A 20,776-nucleotide genomic window follows, 5' to 3' on the forward strand; every position below is an offset into this window, starting at 1 on the left:
TTAGGGATTATTGTAACAGATACAATATTGATTTTTTGACATACTTTATGGATGACTTAATTTATAACCTACTCCTGGCTAAAACAAGTACCCAGCCATATACAGCACAGTAAACGGTACATAAATCTGCTAGAAATCTGAGCGTTTTTAGTCTGTTTGTCATGTTTAAAGTTGAAAATGTAAAGTGCTGTCTACCTATGAATTCTAATTATGTTTCTATTTCTAGGGTCCTGTGTATAAAATAACATGGAATCCATTTTGTAGTGATGTATTCCTGAGCTGTTCTGCAGACTGGGGTGTTATTCTCTGGCAACAGGAGAATCTCAAGCCATTTTTGAGTTTTTATCCTACTACGTACGTTGTTTATGATGTTGCTTGGTCCCCCAAATCGTCCTACATATTTGCAGCTGCAAATGAGAGTAGAGTGGAGGTTTGGGACCTTCGTGTGAGCACGTAAGTGCTAATATTTTTCTTTGGAAAACTTCTGGTGGAAGCTATTCAAACTAAATGAAACTTTAATAGTTTTGACATAGGTAGAAAAAACCAATGTCACTCTAAACAAGTATTAGTCTCTATGATAAAAGTCCCCTAAGAATCAAAACATATTCTAGGGCATCATAACAATGTTATTTACTTATGTCATACCTGGCTTAAAACATTTTGAAAAAAATAGGTTGCCTTAGACTTTTATAGGCAGACATAGAATATTGTCACTATGTTAATTTCTTTTTCATTGCCTGATTTATGTAAGAATGCAGTCAATAGAATTCTTTTTTTGGGGGGGGTCACATTTGGTGATGCTCAGGGTGTGTGCTATCAGGAATCACTCCTGGTGTGCGCCTAGGACTATGTGGGATGCACAGGTTGAACCTGAATGCCATTGCTCTAGTCCATCAGCTGAATTCTTAATTAAAAGTTTTCTATAACATCAAGAAGAAAGGGAATATAAATATATATGTATATAGGATATGTATTTATTACCTCAGTTTATTTTAAAATGAGACCTATTGTATTTACTGGGTCTTATTTTAAAATAAACTGAGGTAATAAATAAAATGAGGAATCAAAAGAGTTATGCTTGGAGTATCACGTTTCACTCAAATGAGAAAAAGAATCCAGAGTTCTGACCTCAGTCGATGGTCAAGAATCAGGGACACTGTCTCATTTGCCAAGGCGTCAAAAATCAGATGGGCTGGACACATAATGAGATTTGGAGACGACCACTGGACTAGAGTTGTTACCAAGTGGATTCCATGGGACGTCAAAAGACTGCGTGGCCGCCCACCTACAAGATGGTCAGGCTTCTTCGTCAAGACCCTGAATGATCGGTTTGAGGCTCTTAATGTTCCTAGAATGAACAGACACCATTGGGCCACACTAGCACACGACAGGGACAAATGGAGACGTTACTGGTGCCCGCTCGAGCAAATCGACGATTAATGGAAAGTCAAGTGATCAAGTGATTTTAAAATATATTCAGGGAACCTGAGGAGTGCTTAGGACATGCATGCTGGCAGTGTGAGACTGGTAAACCTATAGTTGTATTCCTGGTACCACCCCACACTCCATTACTGATTGTAATTCCAGTGTCTTTCTCTTCTTTCTCTTCTGCACAACAAAATATACAGTCTCCAGCATGTCACAACCAGTGCGTGGAGCACCCAGCTAAAGGCTGGGACTTCCAGTGCTACTGCAACTATGTGTGTAAGCCCAGGTCATTGTAGAAACAACAAAAAAGGGAAGAGAAAGGGAAAAAAGAAAATTTAGAAAGGGAGAAAAATAAAATTTAAAATGCTGAAATTAAAACAATGAATAGGGGCTGGAAAGATAGTACACTGGGTAGGGCACTTGGGTTGCACATGGCCAATGAGGATTTGATCCCTGGCACCCCTTATGGTTCCCTGAGTGCAGAGCCAAAAGCCTCTGAATACTGCTGGGTGTGGTCTCCCCAAAAGTAATGGCTGAGGGACTGGAGTGATAGCACAGCGGGTAGGATGTTTTCCTTGCACGCAGCTGATCCAGGTTCGATTCCCAGCATACCATATGGTCCTCTGACCACCACCAGCGGTAATTCCTGAGTGCAAAGCCAGGAGTCACCCCTGTGCATAGCCGGGTGTGACCGAAAAGAAGAAAAAAAAAAAGTAATGACTGAAAAAGCATATTCAAACATAATTAATGTCTTTGATTCAAGGGACAATACCATTTATTAGAATGGTTTATAATGGTTTACCATTATTATTGTTTTTTTTTAAATTTATTTATTGAATCGCTGTGGGAAAGGTTACAAAGCTTTCAGGTTTATGTCTCAGTCATGCAAATATCAAACACATTTCCCTTTACCAATACTTATTTTTTACCCTGAAGAACCCCAATAAAACCCCACCCCCCACCCCTCCCCGTCCCTGTGAGGCAGATGAATTCTAGTTAACACTCTATCTGCTTTGATTAGATTCATTGTTTCAATAAGATTCACCACTATTATTTAGAGTTTACCCCCCTCCCCCAAATCAGACATGCTGAAAAAGCATTGTGAAGTGATTTGCTTTCTACAGCTGGGTTCAAGAATTAAATGTTGGTTTTGGATTTCTGCTATTTTACCTATTGACCCTGGAAGTATTTCTACTGAAAGTCAGATAGTTAAGAAATTGATTTCTGTGTTCTGGAGTCGTGGCCGTGCTGGAGAGCCGCTCGCGGGGGGCAACCGGTGGCCTCGGTAGGGCGTGAAGGGCGGAGCGAAACGCCCCCCTTCCCATGAGGTTTTAGTCACCCCCACACTCCCGGCTCATACCTGCTGTCCACAAGGCTCCCATGTGGCCGCCATCTTTCTTTCCAGCGAGGAGAGGGCGAATGGGGCAACACCCTTTCCCCTCTGGCAGACTTGATGGCCTGGATCAATGCATAGTCCGTTCACTTTTCTGCTCTAAGCTGCTGGGTTCTGCATTAAGTCCTTGTGCTTCTGGGGCCGTGGCTGTGCTGGAGAGCCGCTCGTGGGGGGCAACTGGTGACCTCGGTAGGGCGTGAAGGACAGACCGGAACGCCCCCCTTCCCATGAGGTTTTAGTCGCCCCCACACTCCCGGCTCATACTTGGTGTCCACAAGGCTCCCATGTGGCCGCCATCTTTCTTTCCAGAGGGAGGAGGGCGGAAGGGAGCAATACCCTTTCCCCTCTGGGCAGAAATGATTGCCTGGATTAACGCATAGTCCTTTCACTTTTCTGCTCCAAGCTGCCGGGTTCTGCATTAAGCCCTTGTGCTTCTGGGGCTGTGGCCGTGCTGGAGAGCCGCTCGTGGGGGGCAACTGGTGACCTCGGTAGGGCGTGAAGGACGGACCGGAACGCCCCCCTTCCCATGAGGTTTTAGTCGCCCCCCACACCCCCGGCTCATACCTGCTGTCCACAAGGCTCCCATGCGGCTGCCATCCTTCTTTCCAGAGATGAGAGGGCGAATGGGGCAACACCCTTTCCCCTCTGGGCAGAGATGATGGCCTGGGTTAACTCATCGTCCGTTCACTTTTCTGCTCTAAGCTGCTTGGTTCTGCATTAAGTCCTTGTGTTTCTGGGGCTGTGGCCGTGCTCCAAACTTAACTCTGATTTTCAGGGAGAAAGATTGGGTGGTTTACTTCTCATTGATCACTTTGTATATAGAGAGATGTCGCGCGGCCGCATAAGCGGCCGCGCGGTTTTGAGAAAAAGTCCTCGTTCCCGCATACTCGAGCTGTGTTTTTAGAGGCTTCTGGTCACCGGGGTTCCATCTGGCGGAGGCGGGATGCGGAGCCTACTCCATCTGGAACTTGCCGGTGATCTCGGCTCTTTTTGGAACCTGTTTTTTCCTCCGGGATCCCGCACCCTCCATGTGTTCCTTCTCTTATGCTGAACGCTTCAAAGATGGCGCTGGGGGGCGGGCTGTGGGCGTGACTTCCGGAATCAGAGGTTACCTGGGAGGTGTAGTCCGGCAGATTTGAGAAAAAGTCCTCGTTCCCGCATACTCGAGCTGTGTTTGTAGAGGCTTCTGGTCACCGGGGTTCCATCTGGCGGAGGCGGGATGCGGAGCCTACTCCATCTGGAACTTGCCGGTGATCTCGGCTCTTTTTGGAACCTGTTTTTTCTTTTTTTTTTCCTCCGGGATCCCGCACCCTCCATGTGTTCCTTCTCTTATGCTGAACGCTTCAAAGATGGCGCTGGGGGGCGGGCTGTGGGCGTGACTTCCGGAATCAGAGGTTACCTGGGAGGTGTAGTCCGGCAGATTTGAGAAAAAGTCCTCGTTCCCGCATACTCGAGCTGTGTTTGTAGAGGCTTCTGGTCACCGGGGTTCCATCTGGGGGAGGCGGGATGCGGCACCTACTCCATCTGGAACTTGCCGGTGATCTCGGCTCTTTTTGGAACCTGTTTTTTCTTTTTTTTTTTCCTCCGGGATCCCGCACCCTCCATGTGTTCCTTCTCTTATCACCATTATTATTGTTACAAACAAATTATTCCAATGGTTTATTAGAACCAGTTTAAACCCATATATCCTTTTCAATATAGAAATTGATGCATTAGGGAATAAAATTTCTCATAACTCTACTTCAAGAGAAAAATATTGTAGATCTTTGTGCTAATACTTGTCAGAAGCACATTGTAAGGAAATACATTCCCGTTTATAATAGATGAAGTGAAATTCAGTGGGGGGGGGGGTGTGTGTGTGTGTGGTACTGCGATCAAACACCAGGGCCTCACTAGCAAGGCAAGTGTATCACTGACCTACATTTACAGCCCTCTGTGATTTTCTTCTTTTTGTTTGTTTATTTGGGGATTAACGTCATCTCTCCTTTACCTTATTTGGGGATTAGAACCAGCAGGGGTTGGGGGCTGCTTTTCGCAGTGCTATGGAGACCATGTAGTACCTAAAGATTAAACCCATACCACAAGAAAGCTAGTTCTCTTAATAATGGCTAAAGTTTTTCAAAAGGTTAAAAATTCAGTAATGTTTAGGTTTTTGTCATGATAGCGATAGCACAGCGGTAGGGCGTTTGCCTTGCATGCAGCCGGACCGGCTGAGCCCGGTTCGATTCCTCCGCCCCTCTCGGAGAGCCCGGCAAGCGACCGAGAGTATCTCGCCCGCATGGCAGAGCCTGGCAAGCTCCCCGTGACGTATTCGATATGCCAGACACAGTAACAACAAAGTCTCCAATGGAGACGTTACTGGGCCCGCTCGAGCAAATCGATGATCAATGGGAGGGCCTTTACTTTACTTTACTTTATTCTAAAAACAGTTTGCACCCTGAATCAGGGATTGTATCACCAAATAAAGCATCTTTGAGTATGAGAGCACTCACACATTTAACATTGTCAGTGTGACTACCTAAATGATCCCACCTCTGATTTAAATTTTTCTGGTACTCCTATAGTTACCAGGGCAACGTTTCTTCAGAACTATATAAGTTGCTGCTCTTCTAAGGGCATCAGTGTATTACTTTGCATGACCAAAAAAATATCATTAGCCTAATATTCCTTCATGTTTTAGGTTCCTTTGGATCAAAACAGTGTTCCACTCTTTTATGAAAAGACATTTATTGATTAGGAGATTGTATTAATCAGGGATTTCCAGAGAAACAGAATCAAGAGATAGGGAAAAAACTATGTATATGTGTATCTTCATTTACGCATTTGTGTATCTCTAAATCCATATCTATCTAGAGAAATTTTAAGCAGTTGACTCATGGTTGTGGGTTGGTCACGTTCCAAGAAGTCTGGACAACAGATTGAGATGAAGGCAGTTTGGAGAATATTATTTCACTTTTGGGAACTCGATATTTTCTCTTAAGACCTTCTGCAGATTGAATGAGACCTACTCATGTTAGAAAGCATATCTGCTTATATAATTCTACTTATTGAAATGTTAATCACATATTAAGAAAAATCAAACTACCTTCACAGCAACCTGTAATATGCGGTTTGACCAAATACTTGGTTATTTTGGCCTAACCAAGTTAATATTCACAATTTGTCATCATGAGAAGTTAAAATTTAGGACTTCACATTTCAAATGGGAATCGCTTTGATTTACATGGCTGAAACTGGTTCACAAAAGAAATGAAAATGTTAAGTGAATGAAGAGTGAGAATGAGAATCAGTTATTCTGAACTTAGAAATAGATAGAGAAACTTAAAAAAAAAGAAATCTCAAGACCCATCCCAGACTTGTCTTAGTGTCTCCATATAAAGAGATAGCTCTGTTGGCTAAGCATACCCTTGCATGCAAGAAGTCTTGAGTACAATCCAGGAACATCATGAGTATAGAGCCAAGAGTAGCCCCAGAGCACTACTGGGAGTGATCCCCAAACCCAAAAATAAAGCTTATAGAAAACAATCAAATTTACAAGTTAAATATTTCATTGCAGTTTGGACCCTCTTATTGTGTATCTTGCTAACCCTGGAATCAAGTTCACGACTGTGCTGTTTGCCAAGCATACAGACTGTCTTCTCGTGGGAGATAGTGATGGACAGGTGGCTGTGTATGAGCTAAGAAATATGCCTGTTATTTCGGATACTGGCCGGGTAAGATACTCAGGCAATTTTACTTTGCTTTATGATTCCTTAAGTTGGAATTTTGGAACCTGCAAAAAGGATTTACATCCCTTTAGTCTCTTGAGTCTAGCTGGATGGAAGAGTTCCCAAAGTCACTACTTACTGGGCATGTTAAATGGTGGATTTTTCCTTTTGTTTTCTTCCAGATTATATCCCCATGGTCTACTAGAATATCTGGCCTGTGAAAGTTTCCAACATATGTTTTTGGAATAGACATTGGAAAAATAGAGGAAAGTTTGAACATATTAGAAGCAGAGTTTTTTAAGGGTTGGGTCATGGGTTTTAGTTGATCATTTTTACATTATTGTTTTCTAAATCATGACACTGCATACAATAATTTTTCGAAATATCTTGGTCTCTGGGCTGGAGCGATAGCACAGTGGGTAGGGCGTTTGCTTTGCACGCGGAGGATCCGGCCAACCCTGGTTTGATTCCTCCGCCCCTCTCGGAGACCCCAGCAAACTACCGAGAGTATCTCGCCCGCATGGCAAAGCCTGGCAAGCTTCCTGGGACGTATTTGATATGCCCAAAACAGTAACAACAAATCGCACAATGGGCCTGCTCGAGCAAATCTATGAACAATGGGAGGACAGTGCAATGCTACATTGGTCTCTATATACTTTCATATACATTGAAGGATATTCCCTAAGAATTTAAGATTTTTTATTATATGTCATGTTTTATTTAGTTTCTTGAACATTTATTGAGTAAAAAATATTTTAACAGGTCTTAGGGGTACTTGTATCCTCAAAGACCCTGTTTCAGAGAGATAGCCAAAAGAGCCAGAAAGAAAATTCTATTTTCTATTCATATCTCTCAAAAAACATTAAAGCTGCATTCAGATATATAGTTTGTAATAATTATTTTTTTCTTCTGTCCATATATCTCAAATCTTAAATGCAGCTCCATTGCATATATCTATTGCATTTGTCTTGCAGACTCTGAATTTGGTAGAGAAGGGGGAGTTGGGTTGTTTCAAAAGTTTTTAAGTGTGTACTGGAAAAGTGGTAGAAGAGAAAACTATGAATGTGTGAGCATTTTTATAATATATATTGTCACCATATTTATATAAATAACACAGAATAGACATTTTATATGTCTATTATACAAATATATAATATATAAAAGTATATATAAATCTTTATAAATACATAGTTATATCTTATTTGAATAATACAAATTATTAAACACAAACCTTGAAGCTGAATTCTTTATCCTTAATTGTGAGTTTTGAGGCCACACCTGGTAATTCCCAGCTCTATCCCCTGGGGTCTCTTCCAGCCATCCTTGGGGTCGGTGTGCCAGATAATGAACCTGGGTCACCGCGTGCAAGGCAGGTGGCCTGTTTTTGGTTTTTTTTTTAAATTTTTATTAGTGAAACACCAAGAAGTGCAGTTGTAGACTTACAAATTTTTGTGCTTAGGTTTCAGTTATACAATGATCCAGTACCCATCCCTCCACCAGTGCCCATTCTCCACCACCACTGATCCCAGTATCCCTCCCACCCCCAACCCCCCATCCCACCCTGCCTCTGTGGCAGGGCATTCCCTTTTGTTCTCTCTCTCCTTTTGGGTGCTGTGGTTTGCAAAAGAGGCAGTGAGTGGCAATCATGTTCGGTCTATAGTCTACTCTCAGTACGCATCTTCCATCCTGGGAGGATCCTCCCAACACCCTTTATTTGGTGCTCCCTTCTCTATCTGAGCTGCCTTTTCCCCTAGCATGTGTGGCTAGCCTCCAAGCCATGTTAACTACCTCTTTGGCAGACCCAGTATTTTTTAAAAACTCACTCAGTTTGTCTTCATTTTTTTAATATATTAACATTTTACTGAGAAACAGGAAATGAATACAAATGGTTACCTATGGGATAAATGCTGGGTAAACCAATGGATAAGGGTGAGAGCAAATGTTTTGGTGTCTGTCTCGTAGGATAGTTTTGATTTTGTGAACCATGAAACTATGCTAATTATTCAAGTATGGTAAAAAGGTAAAGGCAAAGGCCCTCCCGTTGATCTTCGATTTGCTCGAGCGGGCCCAGTAACGTCTCCATTGGAGACCTTGTTGTTACTGTGTCTGGCATATCGAATACTCTCGGTAGCTTGCCGGGCTCTCCGAGAGGGGCGGAGGAATCGAACTCGGGGCGGCCATGTTGGCCGCTTGTAAGGCGAACACCCTACCCGCTGTGCTATCGCTCCAGTATGGTAAAATTATATAAAGTTGTTGATCAAACTTCATTAGAAGAGTCATTAGGAAGAATAGAGAAGTTTGTATTTTATCCTAGAAAGTGACTGCCTTTACTTAAAATTACCTCATTTTGTTTCCTTTTTACAATTTAATTGAATGCCCTTTTTAAGTGTATCACTAACATAAATTTAAAAGGCATTTTAAATGTGACTTTTTCTCTTTGTATTTTATTGTAATTATGTGACATTTTTCTTTCAGGGGGATGCAATAGACACTTTGCTTGGTTCCAATTCAGACCTAAAAGGATAATACATCATTACTGATATATTTAAAGAAAGAACAATGGTGCTTTGTATATAATAATCTGATTTGCATGCAGTAAGTTGGGATTTTGATTTTAGAAAACAATATCATATATTTACATTCTTTTAGTTTTGATGTCAATTTTAAAAGCTTTTATTTCAGAGATATGAGAGCAGTTTTTTGATCTAAGGTAATTATAGTTTTTCTGTGATTTTCCTAATTAGATGTTCCTCCTTTATTTCTCAGTTGTGTTCCAAGTATACCGAATACATTTATATACTTATAAATACCCAAAAAGGTAAAAATAATTCTTCTTTTAGAAAAATGCTTTAAAATGACCAGAATTACCTAACTCCAAATCTGTATAATAATTCTATAGGATTAAAAAATTTTTTTCTTTCCAAGTCTTATGAATTACACAACTTTTAGTATTATAAAACTATTGGATTCTCATATTCAACTTTAAATCAGAATTTTGCTTGCTTTTAGATTTGAGATTTGAGAGATGAAACAATAGAGCTTTGTTAGACTGTTTGACCAGCAAAAGATTTGTGAGCCAATGTTGGAATTTGCATTGTTTGACCAGCAAACAGCGAGTCCCAGTTCGGTGAGAAGTGTTAGCATCAGTGCGCCCTTCTCTGTCTGCCTAGAATCTGCTCTGGGCTCTCAGCCCAGACTTGAGTGGGCTCAGAGAGAAACTAGAAAGTCTCTGATTGACAGTTTGCCACAAGACATTATTTTATGAAAAGTTGTAGCTAGCTTGTAGAAATAGGAGTGGGAGGTAGAATCTCTTCCAAATATAGGTTATAGCAGTCTAATTCATATCTTTTGTTCTATAAATCCTGAATTTTGTAAAACAAGACATGGGAAGAGTTTAGAAAGCATTCTAAGAGAAAGGGAAAGAATAACTCACTAAAACTCTGAAAAAATATTAAAGCCAAGAATATAATTTGCAATAAGAGCTATCTTTTATAAATTTACATTTCTTCGTATTCTCCATTTCTGTAAGTTTCATGTCATTAAAAAAAGTCAGGTAATTTTTGAAAATGGGAGCATAGGTCCAGCTATTAACAATTAATTATACATTTTATTCCAGAATATCATTAAAATTCTTTCTTTTTGCTTTTCTGAAAGGTTGGATTTCCCATGAACTGTAATAAAATAGCAAGTTAGTTGACAAAACAAGTCTCTTTGTGTTGATCTTTAAAACATTTTCACATGCACATTTTCACATGTTTTATTCTCAATGTTCTTTCAATTTAATTGAGAAACAATGCTATTTTTCCTTGGTTTTCTGATTCTGAACACTGAGCTCCTATTTTACATATTTTTTTTACCCTTAAAAAAATCCTTCTGGGGCCAGCATGAAAGTAGAGCAGGTAGGGTATTTGCCATGCATATGATGGACTGGGTTTGATCCCCAGCAGGAGTGATCTCTGAGTGTGTATACATATGTGTGTGTGTGTGAGAGAGAAAGAGAGAGAGAGAGAGAGAGAGAGAGAGAGAGAGAGAGAGAGAGAGAGAGAGAAGGAGAGGTAGGGATTAGGAGGAGGGAGGGAGGGAGGGAGAGAAGAGAGAGAAAGAGAGAGACAGAGAGAGAGGGAGAGGGAGGGAGGGAGGGAGGGAGGGAGAGAAGAAAGAGAAAGAGACAGAGACAGAGACAGAGACAGAATATGAGAATATTCCAGCTGAGTGGAATGAGGACATGGAATCAGAGATTACAGAAAATAAATTTCTTGAATACCTAAGTGCTAAATATTGGTGTGTTTTCATTTACTTAATGTCTGTTCCTCTACACCAGATTTTCACAATTGGGGGCCATAGCGCCTCCCCATATGGACTCCCAGGATGAATTGAGGAACTAGGGTGCTGACCCTTAAGACAGGGAACTACAAATAACAGAAGATCTGAAAGCCATAATATGAAAACTGATTTCTAAAGAAACTGCTTTAGACCATGAGCAGCTTGTGTGCAGTTACTTGGTGTTTTTCTCAACACTGTGCCTCCAATACCTAGAGCAGTATTTCCAAAGCAGAATGATTGGAACAACTCTTTGTAGAATGAGTAACAACTATTTGTAGAATGAGCAACATTAATGAAATAATTGGTAGTTTCATGTCTGTCCCATATTTTAACATGATATAATACTTTTTGCTTGAGCGGGCCCAGTAACATCTCCATTGGAGATTTTGTTGTTACTGTGTTTGGCATATCGAATACATCATGGGTGGCTTGCCAGGCTCTGCCGTGCGGGCGAGATACTCTTGGTAGCTTGCCGGACTCTCCGAGAGGGCGGAGGAATCGAACTCGGGTCAGCCTTGTAAGGCAAATGCCCTACCGCTGTGCTATCGCTCTAGCCCTTTGAATATTATTTCTTCAATATCCTAATAAATTAGCATCATGGGACTAAAACACTTTGAGAGTGGAAAACATATAAAATCCACCTTGGAAGATGTTAAGCATTAGGTCATAACTTTCTTTGTTTTGTGACAATATAAAATCAAGCTTTCCTCCTGAGAGCAAAAACTTTTCTTAGGGGCCTTAGTGGCTTGTGAGATTGTGCTGACACTGTTTAAGGCACAGCAGACTTCTGATGTAAGGCACTATAAATGCCTAGTACAAGAAGTGTGCTCAAAAAAGATAGTGCAAGCCATAGACATAGAACAGAGGGTACACATGGCCAACCTAGGCTCCCTTCCCAGAGCCACATGTGGCTTCCGGCCATTTCCTGAGTGCAGAGCCTGGAGTAAGACCTGAGCACAGCTGGGTGTGGCCCTAAAACAAAACAAAACAAAACAAAAAAAGCATAATGCTCATTAGGGTGATTCTAGACCCTACCTTTGGTTTGAGAACTTCTTTGCCCCTTACTCATGGAAAGGTCTTTACTAAGGCCCTTCTCTTCCCTGGGAGAGATTGATTGTACTAATGACCTCATTTGCTGCTTTATACAACTGTGAACTTTGTGTCTTATTTGGGACTTAGTACTACATTCTATCCCACCCTCAACTCTGTACAGTACTTACAACATTATTAGCCTTCATTTGCTTAGGTTGGCACACTTGGTTGATAAAACTAAAAGGCGAACAGTTTACTTGAAATTAATTCCTTGCTTAAACAGAAAACAGAACATGTCCATTAAGTTGGAACACAGGAAACATAGCTATGAATCTTTAAAAAAGGAGCACTGCTTTTCCTAAATTGGTTAGAGATTCATGTCATTTTCAAATCAACTTGTGGAAAATGAACTCTTGCCAGAATAGCATTTTCTCTGGATAAGTCAACTAGTAAAACACATGGTGCCATCAGCCCAGGAAGAATAAAGGATTTCAGATTCTTGAGGAAGCATAATTCACTGAGAGTGATTTCACTCAGTTTTCCAAACGATTGCACATATTTTGATTATTTTTTTTTCTTTTGCACTTTTGGACCACACCTGGCAGTGCTCAGATTTTACTCCTAGCTCTGTGTTCAGGGCTCACTCCCGACCATGCTCACAGAAAGGTGAGAGGAGTGGGCTGAGAATTCCAGCAGTAGAAATTATGTGATCCATATGTTTAAGGTGGGATGGAACTGAAGGAGTTTCAGGAATAGGTTATGGACTTCACTGCATTTCTTCATGCATCAATTCATGAAACTTAGAAGATGAAAAAATTCTTTAATGGTGTATTAAAATATGAAGTATCATTTGTTTAAGAGTTTTAAAAATTGTTGGTTACATTTTACAATAAAAATTTAAAAATGGAAAACATAGAATATTGAAGCTATGTGATCACAATAAATTAATGTTGGTTTTCATGTTTTGTATGCTAGTATCATAAAATGCTATAATCCTACCCCTACCACTTTAATAGGCGTTAATACATCACAGTTGCGAGGTATTAACAGAAAGAGGGCTTGATTTCAAGAGAGTAAGCACAATTGGTGAAATTCACATTAATTTATCAATGTTTGGATTAGGAAACCAACATGCATAAGATATTTGGATTATCTTTGAAACTGGAATTTGAAACTCTCAGTACTTCTGATATTACATTTATTTAATCTCCCAGAAAATTCCAGAGCATTTTCTCCAAACATTATTTGGTTAGTTATGGGCCTACCAAACAGCACTTTTTTTTTTTTATCTAAGTTCTCCTGGTCCTTGACAATGTGCTGCAATTCTGAGAAGTTTATCTGAACAATTTAACATGAAAGGGGCTCAAACATGTACTTGGGGAATAGCAATGATGAACGCTGTGGTATGAGTCTCTTCTCAAAGTTTGACCAGTTGAAAATTTTCAGTGCTCTGCAAATCTAGAAGAAAAATGCCGTAGTGATTTTCCTTAGAACAAACACACACAAACAACCAAACCGAAACTCTAAACATCTTTAAAACAGCAGAAAATGCTCATGGTAGGAAAACTATGAGTAAGCATAACAGGGCCACACAGAGAGAAAATGAGAGAGAGAGAGAGAGAGAGAGAGAGAGAGAGAGAGAGAGAGAGAGAGAGAGAGAGAGAGAAAGCGCTGTATGGGCTGAGCACATACTTTACATGCAGGAGGCCTGGGTTCCAACCCTGACACTATGTGGTCCCTTGAACACCCCTGGATCTACCTCTGGGCATTGAGCTGGGAATAGTCCCACTGGGTATGACTCCAAAACAAACCGCATAAAAAAGAACATTTAAATAAAACTAGAACTTCATTATCCCAAAAGAACTGTCTGCTCATGTCTGCTTATTACTCTGAAAATATAAATATCAAGTCATGGTAAAATGTAGGAACTGAAACAAAGACTTTTCTCCAAGGAGCTTTGAGGGCAGGATAAATGTTTCTCAGCATCTTGCAGTCCTTCATCTCTTACTTGAGAAGGGCTGAAGCATCCAGGAGGGCCCCCAAGACCCTGATACCCCAAAAATGTTTGAGTGAAAAACCATCTCAGCCTACCGACGACTGAGAGAAAAGACTTTCTTATTCTGCAGGTTGAAAAACAAAGACTTAGATGACCAGTCATTGAGAAGTGATGAAGTCTTCGCAGGAAAAAAAGACAGTAAGGATGTCATAAAACTGTGTTTCCTCGGCTAAGCTCACAGCCTATTCCCCAGAGGGTTGCAGTAACAGACTCTCCAGGTTTTGGCAGCTTATTAGTCCCCGACTCAGTGCTTCAAAACCAATGACTACCTAGCGGGCACCTGAGTGATGGGGCGAGACAGCAACTTTCAGCTCTGGCCAGGGCACCAACCAAGGAAGGACTGCCAAGCCGTAGCAAGTCAAAAGTGTGATCTAGTTATAGCCAACTTGCATTCCTCCCCCTTTTTAAAGTCAATTCCACTGTAGAATGCTCTTAATGAAGCAGAAAAATGAACGCTAGAGTTCAACCCCGTCCTTTCAATACCCCAGGTGATGAAATTAAAACATTCTGGGTGAATTTAGAAAGGAAAAAAAAACTTGTTTGACTGTGGTTAAAAACTAGTGCTTTTTCATGACATTTTAATTTACCTATTTATTTGTGGTTTTGGAGTCACATCCAGTGGTGTTACTATGGTGCTACTTATGGTGGAGCTTGGAGGTTGATTCCTACAGTGCTTAGGGAATCATGAGGGGCTGGGAATTGAAGCTGGAGCTTCAACATGGAAAGTTTTTCTGTGATGCTGTAATTCCTTAGCCCAAAGCACTTATTTATTGGTTTTTGTCTGTTGGTTGCTTTGTGGGGGCCACACCCTGTGGTGTTCATGGTTAACTCCTGGCTCTGCATTCAGGGATCACTCCTGAGAGTGCTCAGGGGACCATATGGGATGCTGGAGAGTGAACCTGGGTTGGCTACCTGCAAGGCAAGTGCCCTCCCCACTGTACTAGATCTACAGCACTTATTTTTTTTAATTAAAGAAAGACTTTAAAACTTTATTATTTAAAGTTGGGCATTTGAAATGAAAAAATATTTAAGTAAAGTAAAGTAAAGTAAAGGCCCTCCCGTTGATCATCAATTTGCTCGAGCGGGCCCAGTAACGTCTCCATTGGAGACTTTGTTGTTACTGTGTTTGGCATATTGAATACGTCACGGGTAGCTTGCCAGGCTCTGCCGTGCGGGCGAGACACTCTCGGTAGCTTGCCGGGCTCTCCGAGAGGGGCGGAGGAATCGAACTCGGGTCGGCCATGTTGGCTGCGTACAAGGCAAAAGCCCTACCCGCTATGCTATCGCTCCAGCCCTGCTATCGCTCCAGCCCTCAAAAAATATTTGAAATTGCACAAAGCGAGTCCATCACTTTAAGGAAATATTGCTAACGCTGTTCATTGCTTAGGGCAGAACAAATTCTTCTGATCAATTTTGAACACTTTTACCCACTACTATTTTATTTAATTGACTCGCCATGAAAAAACGCAGTTACAAAGCTATTTATGATCAGGTTTCAGTCATACAGTGTTCTAACACCCATCCCTCCACATTTTCCACCACAGTGTCCCCAGTTTCCCTCCCCCCACCTCCCACCAGAATTTGTTTCCGTGGCAGGCACTTTCCTTTCTCTCTGTCTCTGTCTCTGTCTCTGTCTCTGTCTGCCTACCTGTTTGTCTTTCTCTCTCTCTTCCTCTCCTTTTGGGCACTGTAATTTGTAATATATATACTGAGAGGTTATCACATTCCTTTTTCTACTTTCAGCACACAGTTCTTATCTAGAGTGATCATTTCCAACTATCTTTGTCATACTGGTCCCTTCTCTATCCCAGCACTTGAGGCAGGCCTCCAACCACTGACCAGTTCCTCCTGGCCCTTGTTTCTCTTGACCTTTGGTATTAGTCTTATAATATGTTTTCTTAATCCTACAAATAAGTGGAATCATTCTATGTCTGTCCTTCTCCTTTGGATTTATTTCACTCAGCATGATACTTCTGTCCAAGTCCAACCATTTTTTTCTTTTTCTTTTTTCAATTTTTTTATTTTTAAATTTACTTTCATAAGTAGTTCACAATAATGGATGACATTCAATATTTTGACACCAATATTTTGTCATTCAGTATTTTCAATATTTTGACCAGGACCGGCTCCACTCCCATGGCCATTACACCTTCCCACCACCATTATTTTGAATTTTCCCATCACCACTCAAATCTGCTGAAAAGGCAAGATGTTAGATAATTTATTTTGTATTACTTGTTATGAATAGCATAAGATGTTGCACCACTGCAAGAGTAGACGAGACCTCCTGGAATTCTAAAATTTTAGATAATTAGGCTCTGGAAAAATCTCTACAGCAAGCTGCTTGGTTCCAAGATGCTTTTGTGTGTCTCTGGATCATGGACGTCAAGGAGCTTAAATAGCAGCCAGAGGAAGTTCATGGTTATGACCTCCAGGGTCCCATAGGGACAAGGAGATGAGAAGGACCAGTCTATCCCCTAATCCTTGAGGCCTGGAGTTTGCTGTCACTGATCCTGCATACCTGAACTTCTCTGAAAGTTGACGGCCACCGAGATTCTTAGGGGGCACGTGGAGGGATGACACCTGCTCCCATCTGAGGCACTCTGATGAAATCAGCCTGGCACAAAATCAGGAGGCATCTCTGCAGTGAGCTACTTGGTTCCAAGATTCTTTTGTGTGTCTCCATGTCCATCCATTTATAAGTGAATTTCGTAACTTCATTTTTTCCCTAACAACTGCATAGTATTCTATTGTGTAGATGTACCATAGTTTCTTTAATCAGTCATCTGTTCTCTTCCCACTATTATTGAGTATACTTTATGAAGTTCATTTCATGTTACTGCAAAATGAATCGGTTGCCATTTGCACCATCTGTGTAATTCAGAGAACCAGTATTTCCTAAATCATCAGTGCCCAGTATTCCAAAATCATGAAAGGAGAAAGATTGGCTCAAAGGGTAAAATATATATGTTTAATCATCTAAAACTAACCATTTATGGAGAGAACCTTCAGCATTTCACTAATCTTCACAAGCAACCATTAGTTAAGTTATGATGTAATATCGAAAAAGAATGTAAAAATATTTGAAAAGAATATTACAATGATCTTCTTGTTTCCAATCAAATATCTCCCTTGGTGGTCGGGGGGCTTTCTTCATATATGTCAGGCAGAACCATATGCTTCATCTGACGATGGCAGAAATCAAGAGGAGAACCGAGCGGTATTTGTAAAAACCCATGAGCAAAAGTATAAAGCAACGCTACTCTGCCCACTCACTGTTGCTTCTTTTGTATAAATATGCATTTTATACAATAAGCTGTTTGAGTGTGTGGTGAACATAATGTTTTAAACGGGCAATTATTTTTAAATGTCAGTTTTTTGGTTTTGTTTTTGGATCCCTAAGTGCTGTTCAGGAGATGGGGGACCTTCCTGGTGATTCTCAGCCAGCCAGGCTGGCGACTGAGTGCAAGGGTGCCCGGATGCAGTGCTGTGGGCCCTCAAATGCTGAGACTTACCTGGATCACCCCAGCAGTGCCCGGGGAACTGTGTGGAACCAGGCATCAAACCAGGGTTGGCCACACTGCAAACAAAGCACCCGAACTCCTGTCCTAGATCTCCAGCCCTTAATATCTCAGTTTTAAAGAGCACTACCAGGAATATATTGCTCCATGGTTGGAAGCCCTCCTCATGAGCTGGGGGAGAAGGCAGCTGGAATAGAGAAGGGATCACTAAGTCAATGATGGTTGGAGGGATTGCTCAGGATGGGAGATATGTGCCGAAAGTAGATAAAGGACCAAATGTGATGGCCTCTCAGTATCTTCATTGCAAACCATAATGCCCAAAAAGTCAAGAATAAGGGGGAAATTGTATGTCATAGAGGCAGGAGGAGGACTGGGAAGGTGGGGGGGAGGGATACTGGGGACATTGGTCGTAGAGAATGTGCACTGGTGGAGAGATGGGTGTTCAATCATTGTATGACTGAAACTCAAACATGAAAGCTTTGTAACTGTAAGACATGGTGATTCAATAAAATTAAATAAAGAGCACTATAAAAATAGATAAATTCAACCCATAATATAAGATGAACTCTTGGAAGTTCTTAATCATTTTCTACCTTCAATTCCCTGTGCTGATGACACTGTGCATGACACAGTGATGACACTCCCTTCAACCCACTGTGGTGGGTTGTTGTTGTGTTGGATTGAACACACACTTGGCGAAGTATTGGGGTAATTGGCTGAGGTGCTCACATATTTCACTGTGGTGCTTGGCAGACTGTGGCAGACTGTGGTACTCCCACACTCAGCTGAGGCGCCCAGGAGTGGAGTTGCACTCTTGGATCTGGTGCTCGAATGCTCCTAGCTGCAGTGTGGCCAGAAATGGTTTGTAGCTCTGGAAATGTGGCTGGAAATGGTTTGTAGCTCTGGAAATGTGGCTGGAAATGGTTTGTAGCTCTGGGTCTCCCAAATAGCAGAGCTGCCCTAACTCAGCTCACGGCACAAGGCTGCACCATGGATTGAACCTACAGCATCAGGGTTGTCAGACAGGCACCTGTACCAGAGGTCATCTCCTGGCCCCAGCTATACTTTGTTTTGCTTTGGGGCCATACCAGGTGGTGCCCAGGACTTACTCCAGCTCTGTGCTCAGGGATCACTCCTTGTGGGATTAGGGTGGACTATCTGGGGTGTTGGGGGTTGAGCTGGGTAGATCTTGTGCAAGGCAAGAGTCCTATCCACTGTACTATCACTCCACTCCCTCGCCCCACTAATTTTTACAAGTATTAAGGGACTTCTGGATGGAAAAGTTTGAAAATTGCTACTTAATGATAGTTATGTGTGGGAACATATTAGGTTCCATCAAATAGATATTCAAGTTTGTCATTCAAAGATAAAATGAAATAAAATGAGGCAATAAACAGCCTACTTTATGTATTCATAGGCAATAGCTGCCTTTCATTCCCATGGGGTAGTTTCCCACACTTTTATTTATTTATTTTTTATTGGTATAGCGTTCTGCATTTTGGGCAGGAAAGAGGGTTGGAGAAACTATGTGTATTTTTCAGCCTATTTTTAATTCATTATTTTTTATTTATCTACTTATTCCTTAAACAGGAATTTAGACTCGAGTGCATGTTTAGATACAATTTGAGTATGTAGGAAAACAAAGAAGTAAAATGGGATTAGTTACTTCACTAAGCCCTGTAACATTTTGGGCAGGGATATGTCATTTGTGGAAAGACAGTCTAAAGAAGGATACTATAAAACAAGATCCCCTTTATTTTTGGTTTGATTCTAAAGTAACTGCTTGACCATTATTAGTAAGAGTTCCTTGTATATTCCAGTCAGGAAAGATCATATATAAAAAACAGCGAGAGAGAGCACACTCAATGCATTGATTGCATACTTTGCATGCAGGAGATCAGGTTTTGATCCTTGGTTCCTTGAGTACCACTAAGAATGATCCCCTTGAGAAGGCAGCTGGAATAGAGAAGGGGGTCACTAAGAAAACGATGGTTCCAGTATGTAGGTGTTACACACACCAACTGCCCCGGCGCTGTGTAATCCCATCAAGAGCCAAGACCCAGAGACTATAAAAGCCTGCTCCCGGAAGAGAACAGCACAGAGTCTCCTGCCTCCGTGCCTGACTGTCCTCACTGGGGCCGCTTGGAGGAGAGTGGGTTGAGTTTCCCTCCCCACCCCAGGCAGAGTCCCGGCAGCTGAAGACCTCCAGTTCCAGCCACAGCCATGCTGAAGACCACTCTCCACACATTCGGACAAGCCTCACGCATGAAGGAACCAGCAGATGAACCCAGGTGTGCGAAACCCGGGGCGTAGTCCTCCAAGCCTGCTCAGATTGGGACTAGGGCCTCCTCCGCCCAGATCCCCCATCTTCCAGTATGTAGGCATTACACCCACCAACTGCCCCCCGGCGCCGTGTAATCCCATTTACGGCCAAGACCCAGAGACTATAAAACACTGCTCCAAGAAGCACGCGGCCACATTTCCAGCTGTGCAACATCTTATTATCTAGTTCTTACTCTAGAGAACCTGACAGGCTACCAAAAATATCCTGCCCAAACGGCAGAGTCTGGCAAACTCCCCGTGGCATATTCAATATGCCAAAACCCAGTAACACTGATGGGTCTCATTCTCCTGACCCTGAAAGAGCCTCAAATGTGGCACTTTTTAAAATCTCAGGGCTAGGACAAAGGAGACGTTACTGGGGCCTGCTCGAGGCAATCAATGAACAACAGGATGACAGTGATATATATATATAGCACAGCGGGTAGGGCGTCTGCCTTGCACGCAACCAACATGGCCGACCTGAGTTCGATTCCTCCGCCCCTCTCAGAGAGCCTGGCAAGCTACCAAGAGTATTCGATATGCCAGACACAGTAACAACAAAAGTCTCCAATGGAGACATTACTGGGCCCGCTCGAGCAAATCGATGATCAACAGGAGGGCCTTTACTTACTTTACTTTTATATAATGTATATAAATTTTAAAAAATGATCCCCTCAGCTAAAAGTAGCCCATGAGCACTGCTGTGTGGTGTGTGGCAAAATTTAAAAAAAGGAAAAAGAAAAACCAACAGTAGAGAAAGAACATATTAGCATAGTAGTTATGTAGTAAAACTGCAAAAGAAATAATCCTCTATCCATCTGAAGTCCATATATATATATAACAGACTTTTGTTGCCCATCAAAGCTTCTACTCTTGAGCACACAAACTATATTCTCAGTCTTCTCTGCAGTTAGTGTAGGCATGTGACTAGGCTCTAAGATATCAAATGTGAGCTGTACTATTCTAGGTAAGCAGGTTCTTTGTCCCTCAAGAA

General features: G+C 41.7%; 1 protein-coding gene across 1 annotated transcript in view; it reads left to right on the plus strand.

Annotated features, from left to right (window-relative positions):
• The window catches only part of DNAI4 (dynein axonemal intermediate chain 4), a 61,734-nt gene extending 52,680 nt beyond the window's left edge, over positions 1-9,054 (plus strand). The window contains exons 14-16 of the mRNA XM_056122202.1: positions 227-453; positions 6,378-6,534; positions 9,004-9,054. Coding sequence (XP_055978177.1) covers positions 227-453; positions 6,378-6,534; positions 9,004-9,054 — 435 coding nt within the window. The remainder of the gene's footprint in view (positions 1-226; positions 454-6,377; positions 6,535-9,003) is intronic.
• The last annotated feature ends 11,722 nt before the right edge of the window (positions 9,055-20,776 follow it).

The sequence above is a fragment of the Sorex fumeus genome, unplaced genomic scaffold (assembly GCF_029834395.1).
Source record: "Sorex fumeus unplaced genomic scaffold, SorFum_2.1 ptg000045l, whole genome shotgun sequence".
Taxonomy (NCBI): Eukaryota; Metazoa; Chordata; class Mammalia; order Eulipotyphla; family Soricidae; genus Sorex; species Sorex fumeus.